Source organism: Impatiens glandulifera, chromosome 4 (genome assembly GCF_907164915.1).
Source record: "Impatiens glandulifera chromosome 4, dImpGla2.1, whole genome shotgun sequence".
Taxonomy (NCBI): Eukaryota; Viridiplantae; Streptophyta; class Magnoliopsida; order Ericales; family Balsaminaceae; genus Impatiens; species Impatiens glandulifera.
This window is the reverse complement of record NC_061865.1, coordinates 48,968,130-48,984,972: the sequence shown is the minus strand read 5'-3', so window position 1 is coordinate 48,984,972 and position 16,843 is coordinate 48,968,130. Positions and strand designations below refer to the sequence as shown.

General features: G+C 31.2%; 2 protein-coding genes across 2 annotated transcripts; one reads left to right on the top strand and one right to left on the bottom strand.

Moving 5' to 3' along the window:
- The first annotated feature begins 680 nt into the window (after nt 1-680).
- LOC124936978 (beta-amyrin 28-monooxygenase-like) lies at nt 681-3,674 on the top strand. The gene is made up of 4 exons (XM_047477504.1): nt 681-1,162; nt 2,542-3,023; nt 3,111-3,298; nt 3,381-3,674. The coding sequence occupies exons 1-4, from the start codon at nt 681-683 to the stop codon at nt 3,672-3,674; spliced, it is 1,446 nt and encodes a 481-aa protein (XP_047333460.1).
- A 7,100-nt stretch (nt 3,675-10,774) lies between these two features.
- LOC124934263 (lupeol synthase-like) lies at nt 10,775-13,444 on the bottom strand. Its single transcript, XM_047474764.1, has 9 exons — nt 13,326-13,444; nt 13,111-13,233; nt 12,929-13,027; nt 12,791-12,847; nt 12,393-12,439; nt 12,149-12,292; nt 11,877-12,054; nt 11,094-11,381; nt 10,775-10,897 (listed from the first exon to the last, which is right to left on the bottom strand). The coding sequence occupies exons 1-8, from the start codon at nt 13,428-13,430 to the stop codon at nt 11,229-11,231; spliced, it is 906 nt and encodes a 301-aa protein (XP_047330720.1). The 5' UTR covers nt 13,431-13,444; the 3' UTR covers nt 10,775-10,897; nt 11,094-11,228.
- Between the last annotated feature and the right edge of the window lie 3,399 nt (nt 13,445-16,843).

Below are 16,843 nucleotides of genomic sequence, written 5' to 3'. Positions count from 1 at the left end.
GTCATATATATAATTTTTTATTTGTCTCATTTATCAAAACGACATCGTTTTGATCTCTGAGACAGCAAGTGAGACAGTCTCTTAGGACAACATATTCTCACTCGATGTGAATTCGGATGTTCTGTCCCAAGAAACTGTCCCACTTGCTGTCTCATATGAGAGAGAAGAGAGTGAGAAATAGAAAATTGAATATTTAAATAAAATGTCATATATATAATTTTTTAGGGTTTAGAATTTAGGATTTAAAGTTTAGGGTTTATGATTTATGTCATATATATAATTTTTTATTTGTCTAATTTATCAAAACGACATCGTTTTGATCTCTGAGACAACAAGTGGGACAGTCTCCTGGGACAACAGATCCTCACTCGAGGAGAGGGAGAAGAGAGAGAAAAATTGTTAATTTTTCAACGATTTCACCACATAATTTACTCTCAAATTCTCCCTCCCAAATTTCATCCACCAATCCATTCTCGTATTTTAACTATAACCCACAAATTAATAAAAAAATGTATATTTTCTTAATTAGTATAATGGAAATTAAATATAATAAGTTTCTCTAAATTTGACCTACAAATTAAAAAGAATTAAATTTCAATGAATAGAATAGAATGTGTGTGCATGCAAGGCTATATATATTTTTGTTCAAAGACTTCTCTGATAACACATTACATTTAATAATGCAAGAAACTGAAATTGATCTACTTTTCCTTTTCCTCTTCCTCTCCCTTCTCCTCATCCTAACCGTCATGCTAGCCTTTTCTATCCGCCTAGTTTTCTCCGGCAAGGACCAACTGCCACCCGGGAGGACTGGCTTCCCTATTGTAGGAGAGACCCTTGAGTTCATGTCCATGGGCCGAAAGGGCACCCCAGAGAAGTTCTTCAAGGAGAGGATGGCCAAGTATTCTCCTGAAGTTTTTAAGACCTCGCTGATAGCTGAGAAGACAGTTGTGTTTTGTGGAGCTTCCGGGAACAAGTTTTTGTTTTCCAACGAGAATAAACTGGTGACATCCTGGTGGCCGAGATCGATCGAGAAGATTTTCCCGTCTTCTACACAAACTTCGACTTATGAAGAGTTGCTCAAGATGCGCAATCTTCTCCTCCGATTCTTGAAACCCGAGGCCCTTCAGAAGTATGTTGGTACCATGGACGTCGTCGCCAGGTACAATTAATTAAGGGTATTAGCAGTTCGGTTTGGTCCGGTGGTCAGTTTATACACAAAAATGCATCTCCAAACCTGGACGTTGACTTAAAAAGTCTAAAACAATCTTTTTGAATTTGTTAATTTAAAAGATTGATTTGGTTTAAATTATAGGAGTGTATATCTAAACTATTTAAAAAAATATAAATAATAATAATAATATGGAGGCTCATCGCTCCGCTTAAATGTAAAGCATAAAAATTCATGTACCGTTATTGATTCATTGTATCAAATGATTTCAACCGAATTATTCATATATGTATTTTTTTTAAAATTTAACATTTTCGATCAATTTATTCTTTCGATTTGATCATTTTTCTTACTTACAATTAATTAATTAATTAATTACTTGTAATCAACCAAACCTTTAACCATCATTAAGTGATTATTAATAAAACATCATAGCTTAAATATCCTAAAATAAAGGAGGTCTTAAATTGACTTAATGCAACTCTCTTATTTAATGCTTATCCATTGATCATAGTTATAAGTTAAATAATAATAATTATTTTTTTAAAGCAAGAAACCATTTCATTTCATATATCCACACATTTGTATGGTATTAAAAAATAACAAATTTATCCTCACTTATTACCGACTCATTTTCGTTAATTAACCATATTCCTTATTAGCGAGCTATCTATTCTTTACCGAGATTTAACAACTCACTTCGGTCAACCAACAATCTTATTTCATATTCATAATTAATATGAGTAACAATTATATATACAAAATGTTATATATATATATATATATAAAATAAATTATATAAACGAATTTAAAATATTATTAGTTTAATTATTTAAAATGTTGAAGTTATATTATTGGAATTGTCGTACATTTATCAATATTGAAGTTGATTTTAAAATATAAAGTGATATTAGCTCAGTTGGTTAAAATGCTAAACTTATATTATGAGGTTGTAAGTTCAAAACTAGTGTATATATTATTTTTATTTAATTTTTCAAGTTTATGGGTGGACGGGTCAACCCATAACCCGACCCAACTCAACCCAAAACAACTCAAGTATCCATTTACTCTCAAATACCTATCTAAATTAATCACAATTTCAACACTTTAAAAATTAAGTATTATATATATATATATATATATATATATATATATATATATATATATAATAATTATTATTTTTTTAAAGTCAGAAACCATTTCATTTCGTATATCCATGTTTTTACCATTGTATAGAATGTTAGATTATTATTATTATTTATTTATTTATTTTTATTTTTTTTTGTAACAATTCATTATTTTTATAATTTGTTACATTATTTAATTAAAAAATATATTTGAAAAATAAAAATATTAAATCTGTCTAACAGGAGTCATTTAGACACTCATTGGAACAACCACAAGAAAGTCACTGTCTTTCCTCTAGCGAAAAATTACACTTTTACCCTTGCATGTCGCCTTTTCCTAAGCGTCGAGAATCCCACCCAAATCGCTAGATTTTCCGACCCTTTCCATTTATTGCTCGCTGGAGTTCTATCAGTCCCAATAAACTTCCCGGGCACAAGGTTTAACAAGGCAATAAACGCAACAAGAACGATAAGGAAAGAGCTGATTCGGATAATCCGGCAGAGGACGGCTGATCTCGGGGCGGAAATCGCGATCCCTGGAAACGATATTCTATCCCACATGCTCATTACCACGGACGATAATGGGCAGTTCATGAAAGAAATGGACATCGCAGACAAGATCATTGGACTGTTAATTGCCGGCCATGACACGTCAAGTGCTGCCATTACTTTTATTCTTAAGTATCTTGCAGAGTTTCCAAAAGTCTACGATAAAGTTCTTCAGGGTACGCGACAATCTTGTTGTTTTTGTACAAAAAAATTGTTGAGTTTGATTAGTTACGTTGAATTTTGAATGAATGCTCTATTTTCAGAGGTAGAAGAGTTGGCGATGGAGAAGAAAGGCGAGGATCTTCTGAACTGGGAGGATTTGAAGAAGATGAAGTACTGTTGGAATGTGGTTAATGAAGTCCTGAGAATGGTGCCACCGGTCCAAGGGACTTTCCGGGAAGCTGTAACTGATTTTACTTATGCTGGTTTCTCTATTCCCAAGGGATGGAAGGTAACATTCTTTTTTATTCTTTTAGGCGAGTTTTTTATTAGAGTTTTTTTTTAGTGAGAATTGAATTTACGTGTGTGTACAGTTATATTGGAGTGCGAATACGACACACAAGAACCCTAAATACTTTTCAGAGCCGGAGAAGTTTGAGCCATCGAGATTCGAAGGAAATGGACCAATTCCTTTCAGTCACGTGCCATTTGGAGGGGGACCGAGGATGTGTCCGGGAAAAGAGTATGCGAGGTTGGAGATATTGGTGTTCATGTATAACATAGTGAGGAGGTTCAAATGGGAGAAGGTAATTCTTGATGAGAAAATTGTGATTGATCCCATGCCTAGGCTTGCCCATGGTCTTCCCATTCGTCTCCACCCACACTAAATGATGAAATAATAATAATGTTGCATGTGTTTGTTTTGTTGTTCTATTTCTGTTTTGTTGTTCTATTTAAGAATAAAATTTGTTACAAATATTATATTCTTCTAATGTTTGTGACAAGATTGTGTTTGTAATAAAAGTTTGTAACATTTTTAGTTTATTTATTTGAATTTTATTTAAATAATCGAACATGAAAGAAGGAGTTAAAGTTAAAAGAATTATAGTAGAAAAATGTCAGATCAATTGCAACTCATATCATTATCTGTCTGTCTAAATAGGCTGCAATATAAAAGACTATATATAGTTAAAAAATTTCTCGCTCGAAATATCTAGTTAAAAACGTTGATAAGGCAATATCTAGTTGAAGTGGGTGACGAGTTCTAAAATGCAATTATCTTATTGGTGATGCAAATGTTTGGCGAAACATTAAATGGAATTTATAACTCTTAAATATTTGATTTCTTGAGACAATGTCATCTTGTTGTTATTTAGATACACAATTTTAATTTCCATTTATAATTCAATAAGAGTGAACAAAATTTAGTTTAAAAATATTATTATATATAGCTCAAAAATATTATTATACATAGTTCATTATATAATTAAATCAACAAATATTTTAGTTAATTTGTTATCTACAATGTAAAAATCAACTTATAACGTAAAAAAACAGCGACATCTTAAAGCATTAATTCGAATGGATAGTTTTGCCTTATAACTTACTTTCCTCTCGGGATTTACTTTCCTCTCAAATCCCGAGTGAGATGAAGAACCAAAATAATAGGCTAAATTAGAGTCTAACTTAATGTCGATTTCATTAAATCCAGTAGTTTACCTTTCTCTCGAACCTCGTAAAACGAAATGAGAGTACAACTTTTTCGAAAGTCGTCTCGTATAAAATGAGATGAAAAATCAAAATAAAATTTAATGATATTAATTGGACTAGTTTTGACTTTTTAGAGTTGTCATCTAATTTTTTCTTTAAAAAATCGAGAAAAAAATATTGTGCGCTCTCGAATACCAATAAAAGAGATTCCTCATCGCAAGCGAGCGTTAGGAGTCCTCTAGATCGCAGAGAGGCATTTGCGGTATCTTTTGAGCGCAAGAGGGCGATGAAGATGTTGAGTGTCTGCTAACCTAGAGCGTGCATTGACTCCTTCAATTGTGTAATTTTTCAGTAGCTTGAATCATGGGCCCTCTTTTCATTTTATTTAAATACAAGTGCCTTCTTTTCTTTTTTCCTTGAGCTTTGAATATTTAATTCTTGCCCAAGACCCACCAGCATTTAATTAAATAGATCTCTTCATCTACACTTTGTTTGATTTATTTTTTATTAACCAGGTATTATCCTGATTGACTATATATATATATATATATATATATATATATATATATATATATATATATATATATATATATATATATATATATATATATATATATATATATATATATATATATATATATATTAATTAATTAATTTATTTATTTATATCTTTTATTTTATTTAAATAGTTCAAAATTTAATTGTTTTAAAATTCGATTGATTTGGACTCATAGTCATTCGGCATTAGAGCTTTCTATCGATCAATGAGATCTCGCATCTTGGTCTTCAACTTAAAACAATGGTTAGTGGAATATTGCCATATCTAATGATATTCACAAAATTCATCCTCATATTTGTCTATGAATGTAATATTCTTTCGTGGTTCCAATTCTCTAATCATTCTTTTTTCTTTTAGAATGTTCATCATTTGATTTGGAGGCATCCCAAACTCTTTCAAGTTCCTTTTTCTTTTTAAGAGCAAATGGAGGAACACGAGGATTAGTCCTTTAGCACGAATGTCCATCTAAATGTTTCTCATAACTTTCCTTTCTCCTTGGATTTCCCTCATCCATATCAACCTCTTTAGCATAGTCCTTTTTAACATCGAGCGGCTTATTAGATATGTCCTTAAGGAGTGTGGCATCGTCTAACTTGTACCCTATGACCAGAGCCGTCTCATTTATTTTTGGGCCCTAGACGAACTAAAATTTGGGGCCTAAATTTTAGAGAGAGACGAGTAGAAAGAAACATAAAACATAATTTTTTTTATAGTACTGCATAAAATTTTTTTTGGGCCTTCTTAATTTTGGGGCCCTGGGCGATGATCTTGCCCACCCTAATCGTCGGCCTTGCCTATGACTATTAGGTCCTGGAATGAGGTGAAAGTGTAGATAGTCATGAGGGCTCATTATGTGTAATCAAGGATTTTCAGAATCATGAAAATCTAAAGATCTTCACTTGGTGGATCTACCATGATTAAAGTCAAACTCATCCAACGGTTTTTCTAAACCTAAAAGTCCTCATTGATTCGTTGTTTCAAAATTTTCAAAAATTTATTTCTTGAGGAGTCGTGCACAAAGAGGTTGTGCACCGTCGAGGTGAGACCGTCGACTTGTCTCTGAAGTTGTTGAACCATCGTTCGTAATTCTTCCATTTCCGAACGCATTGCCTCAACATGTTGAATTTGTTCATCAGCCATGTTTCAACAATGCTAACTTCTTTGACCGAAGGTAATCTAATCTCTCAACCTATAACGCGAAAGTAGTTAGCGATAGAGTTGATATCAATGTAAATAAAGCCAATGTATGCATTTGTTGATACAAATGTGCATGCAAACGAACGTCCATGAATGCACATGCCTATGCGAATGCCGATGCAAATGAATGACAATGTATATACATGTCTATGCGAATGCGAATGTCGATGCGATCCTATGAAGGGTCAATCATCTAAAAATTCTTCATTCATGACAACTTCGAATGTCCAATGGTAGCATTACTCGAGTATGTCGAGCCACCCGTGCTCATACTTTTTTGAAAATAGTTCATGACCCCTTTTATATGCTTGACTTAGTTGACTCAACTAGTCAACAATATCTTTTTTCTTGAAGATCCTTTTTCAGTTTGAGATTCCACTAATTTAGACTATTTTCTGTTCAAATCAATGATATTGAAAAGTACTTTCCATGAATAGAAATAATTTGACATAATATTTACCATTGTTAATACCTCTTTTCAATGTTAAGTTGATGTTAATTATTAAGTTCATGCTTCAGACTCCATGCCAAGAGTTTCTTCTTTGAGTATCATATCTTGAAATCTATAATGAGGTTAATAGAAATAAATACTTTTACAAATGTTAATGAATGGTGTATAGAATAGGATCTAGGATATAAATAATCTGTTATCCTCATAGGTGATAACTGATTTGTTTGATCCAACAGGACAAAATTTGCGAGTTCGTGAAGATGCACATGTTCTTGGAATTTCCAGTTTTTAATTTTTAATTGTTTGTGATATGTAATATTCATTTGCATGGCCATCTCAGTTTTCATATTACACAACTACTCATGCATGAAGTCGATGATAAAATCATTAACTGTATTCCTCCTTGTTATTCCTCCTTGTTGAGAGTTATATTTCTCTGAAACACCATTTATCATTGTGAATGATGCTAGAGTGTGTTTCCACTTAATAATTTAGTTGATTTTCTTTTCTTTATAGTTCCCTTGTTTTGTAGCTAGTAAATTGGTAAAGAGAGTTCTTATAGACTCATATATTTTATACATGTTACAGGTAATTATGCTGAGGGTATTAAGGAAGAAGTAGTTATGTTCCATGGTCATGCTTTTTTTTTTTATTGTTGTTGGTGAATGTAATAATTTGTCTTCTTCCTAATGCAAGTGTGTTGCAAATATGGTTTCTTATATGATTTTTGTTGGAAAGTTAATTATCTTTTTTCTATGCATACATTTGTATGCAGAGCATCGACATGCATGTTAGCGTTTACCGTAGGCATGATAACTGGTACACTAGAGGTGCGTCCCCGGTCCTCTCGTACTAGGGTTCAAATAATTTTAATATGTTCAGTAGTCGTGGTACACCATATTCACTCTAGTATGTATTATTAAGATTATGTTTTTAATGTTTAAATTTTGTTTGTTTCAGGCTTTAGTGTACTAAAATATATGGTTGTCTATATCAAGAGCTTTGATAAATCATACATTATTTTGTTCCTCTACGTTAATGACATGTTGATTGCTGGAGGAAGCTTGTATGAGATTAACAAGCTCAAGAAAGAGTTGTCTGAAAAGTTTGCAATGAAGGATTTGGGTGTTGCAAAACAAATCATTGAGATGAGAATTTTCAGGGATGAAGAAATTCTCAAGCTTTCACAAAAACAATATGTGAAGAAAGTTCTTAGTATCCCCTTAGCTAGACACTTCAGACTATCTAAATACCGGTCGCCTTCAATAGAGGATGAGAAAAATTATATGGCCAATATTCCATATGCCTCTACCATTGGTTGTATTATGTATGCAATGATTTTTACAAGACCAGACATAACACACATACAGTGGGAGTTGTTAGCATATTCATGAGCAACTCGGGTAGACAACATTGAGAAGCAATAAAGTGAATACTACGATAGCTAAGAGGAAGTACGGGTCTCGCTTTGTGTTTTCGAAAGTCTAATATGGATTTAGAAGGATATGTTGATGCTGACAATGGTTGTGATGTTCATAGTAGGAAGAGCACAATAGAGTACATTTATACTCTGGGAGGTACTGCAATCAATTGGGTTTTAAAATTGCAGAAGATTATTATTTTTTCCAGTTGTGAGGCAGAGTATGTTGCTGTGATAGAGGTTGCTAAGGAGATGATGTGGTTACAACCCATTTTGCGAAAATTGGGTCAAGACTACGATGGAAGTGTGTCGCGATGCGACAGTTAGAGTGCCATTTATTTGACAAAAAATCCAGTTTATCATGGAAGGACAAAGCATATACAAGTTCGTTATCATTTTATCCGGCCAACTTTAAAAGATGGAGTATTAATTCTTGAGAAGATTCCCGGGAGTGAGAATTCAACTAATTTGCTTACGAAAGCTGTGTTAAATGAGAAACTGAAGTTGTGCGCAACTTCAGTTGGTCTTCTTCGTTAAGACACCTGATAGAAAGGCGCTACCGATCGAGAGATTATGAAATTAGTGTCCAAGTGGGAGATTGTTGAGTTATGGAGTCTACACTTATAATAAACTTTACAATTGTTAATTAGAGTTTATTGGATGTGTATTTGTTTTATTGTTACTTGTTTTATATTTTATTTTTAAATCATTATTGGTTGAGAGAGATTGTGTATCAAAAAAATCCAAAATTCAATTATTAATCAATACATTTTTCTATATTTTCATTTTTCTCTCTAAAAAATAAATTCTAAAAAAATTGAAAATTTAATATTTATTGGTCTCTCCGTGACTTTTTTAGCATAGGAGGGTGCGATATTTTTTTTTACATCACTCAAATTTGAGTTGGTGTTGCGTTCTGTTCGGTCTGGAATCCTGTTTAATCAGATCGATTTTTTCGTTCCGAATTTTTATAATCCGAATAATCCTCTCAATTATTGGTGGATCGTTTGCTACTCATATTCTCCGATTGTGTTGGTGATATTTTCTCGAGTATGTGTCCGTCCTCTTCTTAGAAGCAAAGGAGATGATAATCAAATATGGAGTTAATTTTTATTTTTTCAATAAAAGATTTTTGTATTTGATATTTTATATGGAGAACCTCTTACATGTATTCTCCGATTATTTGTATGGATTTTTCACTATTTTGATCATATATGTAGTTGGTCTATTTTCACTTGCCATGATTTTTTCCGGCGTTGTTTACCAACTATCGGGCTAAGGATAAATTTTTGTTGTCGCTTAAAATATTTTGTAAAGATTTTTCCGACACCGTTTTTTTGACTAATTGTTCGGCTTATTCTACTTCAATAATCATCGCTCACGAACTTAAATGTGGATACTCACCCTAAGATCTTGAGTTCGAGCTCGTTAGAACTGGTTAAATGGTTAAGTATTTGCGGATTAATACTTAGAAAAAAAAATATATCTAGATCATCATTTAATTATTTTGATTGTATAAATTTGTATTATTTATTAATTTTTTTTATATGTAACTCTTTTTAATTTATTGAAAATTAATTTCTTATAAATATATATATATATATATATATATATATATATATATATTTTGTGTCTCACATGATTGAATTTTATGAATATACATGGGATTCAAATTATTAACTAACAATTTTAAGATGGTTTATCCATAAAATTAATTGAGATTTTTGACATTAATTATAAAAAAAAATAAAGATTAATGTCATTAATTTAAAGGTTAAATTTTAAATAATTAATTATCAAAATCTTTAATTAGTTGAAATTAACCGCTAAATTTGATAGTTAAATTAGTGACATTAATATGTTATTTTATGAATTTATAAATGTTGCGAATATAATAATCATTGTTTTGTAATTAAATTATTAGTTTTAAAGAAGGTCTTTAAATCTCAATTAACTCCCAATCAAAAACTTCCATTTGACAATTCGTCTTTCCTTGATGGTGCTAGATTGGTTCAAATTTATTTCCTTATCATTAGTTGGAGGAGCATATGTCAACTCAAGTAATTTAGATTTGTTAAAAAAAATTATTATATATGTTATTAAAGTTAGCTCAACAATTATTTCATCCATGATTATCATGAAAGATCCCTTAAGACATCACAAAATGAAATGTGTATCTTGTGAAAAGATAAATTAATTGTTGAGAGATATCATAGATAAGAAAAATATTATGTACAAATATGAAGATAAACTTTTGAATAATCCAAAGAGTGCTTCAACAATGAAGAATTTCTTAAGTCTATCAAGATGAACTTTTGAAGAATCACTCACAAATGTTGTCATTACTCAATTTTTCAATAGGAGAATTTCAATAACAATGAAATTATTGATATCTGAAATCTGATACTATTTTTTTTCTTTATTATTATTATTATTTTATTTTCGAGGTCAAATTCCATTGACAAATTTGCAATATATTAAAGATAAGAGTTGATAAGACTCCGAGAATACTTTTAATAAATAAACAAACTTAAGTTTTCAACAAACCAAATATTGTATCACAAGAAAAGAAGCCAAACAGAAATACACATAACATATTTATAGAAATACAGTCCATATTCAAACCATATATATTTATCGATGATCATCAAACTTAGACTTCAACTTTTTGTGAGATTCGTTTGCGGTATTCGCCAAGTGCCCAAATGGGAAAGATGTTTCGGTACGAAGAATAGTTCAACGTGCAATTCTTCATAAATACTCCAGTAATTTCCTGCATTCAACAACTTAAACAAATAATTAATCTCAAATATGTAACTAGATGACCTTTATTATATGATATAAATCACAGTATTGCTTGATTTTGCATTAAAGAGAAACAATGTGTTATGTTATTACCCATTAGGGTTGGTATTAATATACTTATTTTCCTATAAATTAGGAATCAATATCCTAAAATACATTTGTACCTGTTGGGGGAAATCACCATCTTCCATCTGACAATTTATCAATAACTTAATCCCTTGATGGATGGGAGTTGGGTCAATTTCAGCCTAAGTTCAATCAAATATTCAATGTTAGACCTAATTTTGTTATGCACTTGCTTATGTAAAGTAATTATAGCAATAAAAAAATGGATTCTTTTGCATCACAAGACATTCATTTGACTGACAAACCTGTCCAGCATCAATTAGAGACAACAAAGCCCATGATGTTTGTACCAAATTGGATCTGCTTCCTTCTAAATTTGTATATACCTGAAATTCCACAAACAAAAGTTCAACAAAATATAGAATCAAGGATTGACTTTTGATGGTATTTTCGAGAAATTTTGAAACAGAATAAAATAAATATACCATATAAAGTTGGTATAGTCATTTCTTTATACCATAGACAAATAACATCATATAATGAGAAAGAATCAATGTTGTGCATTTTTCAGCAACTATCTTGATCCAATATTGTATTTATCTTCTTATCCATGACAAAAGAATTTAAAAACTATGTAAAATGGTATAGAATTTGGATCACTAAAAGATGATTTGGAGTTTAGAGCTTCTTTGATATTTTTAGATGTCTTACTTCTTATGATTAATTCTCCATAACCCATGTCATGTCATGACTTGCACTTGTTCTGTTTTTGGATGTTTCAGTTTGTGCCACTTTTGCGTTAATCGTGGATTAACAAAAATAGTTTTATACTTTAAGAAAAATAAAAACATGTAAAATTGTAACATGGATTATTATAACACCTTATTTGAGGCTGAAAGGTAGCTTTCTCCCCATCCACCATCTGAAAGCTGCTTTGACAGCAAAAATTTACAAGCTTTACGCAATATCGCACTATTTTGGTAGTTCTTTCCACAAGCAGTTAGTCCTTTAACAGCGAACCATGTTCCGTAGGTATAACAAATTCCCCAACAACCGTACCTAATAAATATGAACTCTTTTAGTTATATTGATGAATTGCCAATTGAATCATTGCATTTCTATTAGAGTAATTTGAAACAGAAAATACACATACCATGAACCATCAGCCTCTTGAGTGGCTTCAATGTATTTGATTGCTCTATCAATGCAACTGTTTACCTCCTTTGTCCGGTGATTTGGATGTAACTTTGCAAAAAGAACCAAACCCTGAATTGCTGATGAAGTGCATTCCACATATCTAAAAGGGTAAAATAGATAAAAGAAAATAACATGAAATGACACTAGTGGATTCCAAGACTAGTTCATAAGTCAAAAGAGTTGGGATTGAGGAATCTCACTCTCGTTCAATAAGGACATCTTCAAAGAACTCGGTAGGGTTGAACTTCTACATTCAGACCATTTGTTTTGCCAGCAGCAAGGAAGTGTTCAATTGCATGATTTGTAGAAGTTTAAATTGATAAACCTAACTCTTGCAACATTAAGGCCTTGTATGATGTGGTTTATTTGAGATTAATTTCAAATAACTCACTATCCAATCAACAATCTACTAATATATATCACATCATTCAAGTCATAAACCAAAATATCCTTTTGTTTCTTTTGTTTAAAAGAAAATATGTCTTTTTATCCAAATAACAGTTGCATCAAACAAGATTATTTGGAAATTACCCAAGATCAAACAAGGCCTGAATATCAATAGTTCTAACAAATTTTCAGTTATCTTGGTGAGCCTTACCTCCAACCAACCATATGCTCTCAGAGGCTCCCAAGCAGGAAAACCACCATTTTTGCTCTGAGTCAAGTAAAATGCAGATATGATTAGCTAGCATCATCAGTCTGAGTTTTACTGTTATCATTTCGGACCGAGGCTTACTTGTAGGGAAAGGATAACGTTAACAGCATCATATAATTGTTCTGTTTCAATACTCTCCCCCACAAATTCTGATGGCATTTGTGAAAAGAGAATGCAACACTGTAATGAAGGGGAGATCAAGGGTAAATCATGTATCTTCCTTTACTATGATATTCATACATAGATTCAGTTATTTTACGTACTTTCAACCCTTCTGCTGTACAATCTGATACTTGCCAACCATGATCTTGCATTGAGAATGTCCATGCACCTTTATTTGCGTGTCTATACATCATAGTGAAATCTCCTGATGGGTTTTCTCGTACCTACAAAAAATGAACTATTGCTTTAGTATATTTTATATAATGTGCTATAATTTGTTTGTGATAACTGGAAGATTTGCATTTCAGAATGTCACCTGTGATGCTTTAACGAAACTATGTGCTTTCTTAAGCATTGACCAGTATTCATCAACAAGGTTACTCGAAATAATTGCCTGAATTGCAAAACCAGCATCCCACATTTGGCATCCAAAGCTCTACATCAAATTTATGTGAAGATAGTTTAACTACATGATTTTATAGTAAAGACTAATAATATATCAAGTTGCATTACCTGCATTTTCAAGCCATCTTCCGCCACCCAAAAGTAATCTGGTATTCTAGCCAAATGTCGTTTATAAGCTTCTGAATTCGGATCTTCAACCCAACAAGCAATTAAGCATAATACCTTTGCAAGGGAAGTTGAAAATTTTTAATCCATTACTAATTGTTGATCAGATCAATTTTTTTATTAGACATATTAGTGACTTAGATTGTGTTTTACCTTCTCTACAGATCCAATGCAAAGGTATCTGCTGTTCTCATCCTCATAGTGAACATGTTCAATTGCAACTTTTAGAGCCTTTTCTCGGAGTGCAGAGAAGGGCCAACGTGATAGAACTGGCTCAGCAAAATGGTGAAGGAATCCCCACAACATATCTTGCATTAAAGGATGAGGGTAGTAGAGATCCTCCTACAATAACAATCCATCTATTGTTATTAGAAAAATACTTACTCTCCCATTTTTGGGATCTTTAGTTTGTAAAGCATGTCTCAATTTTTGGCCTCTGAGGTAAATTCCTCTACTTCAACAACACACTCACCAAATTTCCCTTATTTATTTCACTCTTACCAAAAAAATATTGTATTTCTTATTAATTCCAATATCAATCAACACCATTTAATCATTACATACTCTTTTCTCTTTACTTTCTAAGAGCATTTTGGTCTAAATAAGTTCATATCACTACTCCTTAAAACTCAATCAAAACTTTAAGGATTTTATATCATAGAGTCATGGTTGTCAAAGGAAACATCAGGCTAGTGCGCACTTTTTTGAGCAAAAATATGTATTTTCATGGAAAGATATGGTCAAACTTATGGAAGAGATGAAATAAAATCTTAGGTTGTTTCAAGATAAGTCTTAGGATGTTAACCTTGGCACATGTATTCCGGGCTTTGTTCCAGTCAATCTCGTGATAGCTCTCGTTGTAGATCTCTCGCCTCAAAGATTGAACTAGTGCAGTTATAGGCCCAACAAACCTTTTCCCATAAAGATATGACATAGGCATGTAAACCAAACGACAATAGCATAACATTTTGCCTGCATTTTGTGATCAAATGTTGTTAAATATTGAACCAACTGATAAAGATGGGACATAGGCATGTAATTGAAGAACCAATTGAACACTGTCAAGATGTTTATTGATAATTAAAAGATCAAAACCTGGATGGATGGGAAAGAATTTAGGAAGCAACCAAAACTCTGGAGGCATTGGATTGCAGCCATCCCATTCGTATGTTCCAAGTACCTACAAGATAATGTATCAAATTCTTTAAAAATCCAAACTATATGCAGATGATGTAGCAAGAAGAAGAATCAAACCGTGAGCCAGAACTTTCCCCATGAAGGCATTCCCACTGCACCACCATGATCAAGAATCCATTTACGGCCTTTAGCAACTTCATGATTCTCACCACCATCAATTTCTTCTCCTAGTATCCTAAGAACAATATAACTAAGACAAGAACCAAATACAGTGCTGTGGCCCTCTATATGTATTCCCCAACCCCCATCTTCATTCTGCTCAAGTAAAAGAAAGAAACAAAAACAATATGAACTCCTATAACTCCAATACAAATAGAGAAGTTGGAAATCATACCTGATGATTGTAGATATAACGAATGATCTCCTTTTGATGTTCTGATGATAGAACGACATTCAAAGCGCCAGTAACAGACAGAGCTATGACCTTGAAGTGAAGATTGGAAGAAGAAGAAGATGGTGAGAATCAGAAATGCATGGTTTATATATATGTGAAAGGAAAGGAAAGGAAAGGAAGGTGAAGCAATTACCAATGGAGGAAGGAAGAAGAGAGGTCCTGCAGATTCAGCAGGCCAATGTCCATCATGGGCTTGAATGGTAGAGTAGAAGCTGATTGCTCTTCTAAGAGTAGTTGTCAAACCATTTTCAGTTATGTCTTCTTTTTCATTCACTTTTATTGCCGCCAGATTTTGTTTCCATTCATTTTCTTTTCTAAGCTGAAAATATAACATTTTATTCAATTTTATTTCTTTCTCAATTCAATTTTAATTTTAATATAGTAATATTTTAATTCTTATCGTGTTAATTGAGATTTCGAATATTTTTTTTTTCAAACTTTATAATTTGATACTACTTTGTTTGAAACTATAGAAATGAGATTTTATGAAATTTTTAAATTTAAATGTCATTTATAAATAAAAAAATTATATAACTAATTTAACTACCGAATTTCATTGAAGGAAGAGTTTTGACTACCAAATAAATTAGTGATATGAATTATTATTTATTTGTTTATAAATGTTATTTAGATAATAAGTTAGAGGAGTTTGAAATTTTTAAGAAGTTATGTCTACTGGTGCAAAAGAATAACAGTAAAATAAGCTATAATAAAGGGGTATGGTGTGCTCCTCCCTTTCGAAACTCGGCTTATTGTCTTGCTAATAGTTTATGCTGCCTGGTGGGGTTCTAACGTGGAACGTCCTCAACTTTGAGAATGATGATTGGACCTTTCTAATATTTCGCCCCGAGCTAGATTATAAGATTAGTTTTTTCATGGAAAAACTAATATCAAGGAACGCAAACTATTAGCCAGCGTTGCCGAGTTTCGAAGGGAGGAGTAATACTAAAGAGTTTTAAGTTGTGTGGTTCCAAAAAAAAAATGTCAAAAATCTGAATTTGCTCTATTAAAGAACTTTAATTTAATAACTGGACCTTATATTATTATTACAAATTTAACATTAATCATTATTATATATTTTAAATTATATAAAAACATTTAAATAGTTAATTACATAATAAAATAAAATAATTTTATTTCCTTATTATTTCTTATCTTATAAATAAGATATTATGGTTAGAATGTGAAGTGATCTATAATTTATTATTATTATTATATAGATATATTTGTTTATTATAAAGTTTAAATTAATATGTTAATACTGTTATTATTATTTTGTAAGATAATAACAATATTTTTTGCATATTTATTTAAAATTATATTTCCTTATAAATTATTAATTTATTATATATATATATATATTAAATATTATATATGTTTTAAAAAATAAAGATAAATAAAATTTTGATATTATCTGATAAAGTTAAAGTAAAAGTTATTATTTATTTGTTATAGATTTCTACAGTACTTTAAAAAAAAATATATATAATAATAATTAATTATGGGTGACATTCTTTTGTGAATGACATCTCAAAATAACAATCTTTAACTAGGCTATCTCCCAATAAAATTATTTAACATATTTGGTTCAAAGGTAAATTTTATTTGTAAGTTATTTATTGAACTGTTAATAACTATTTGTGTTATAAAAAATGTTTAACTTATTATAATAG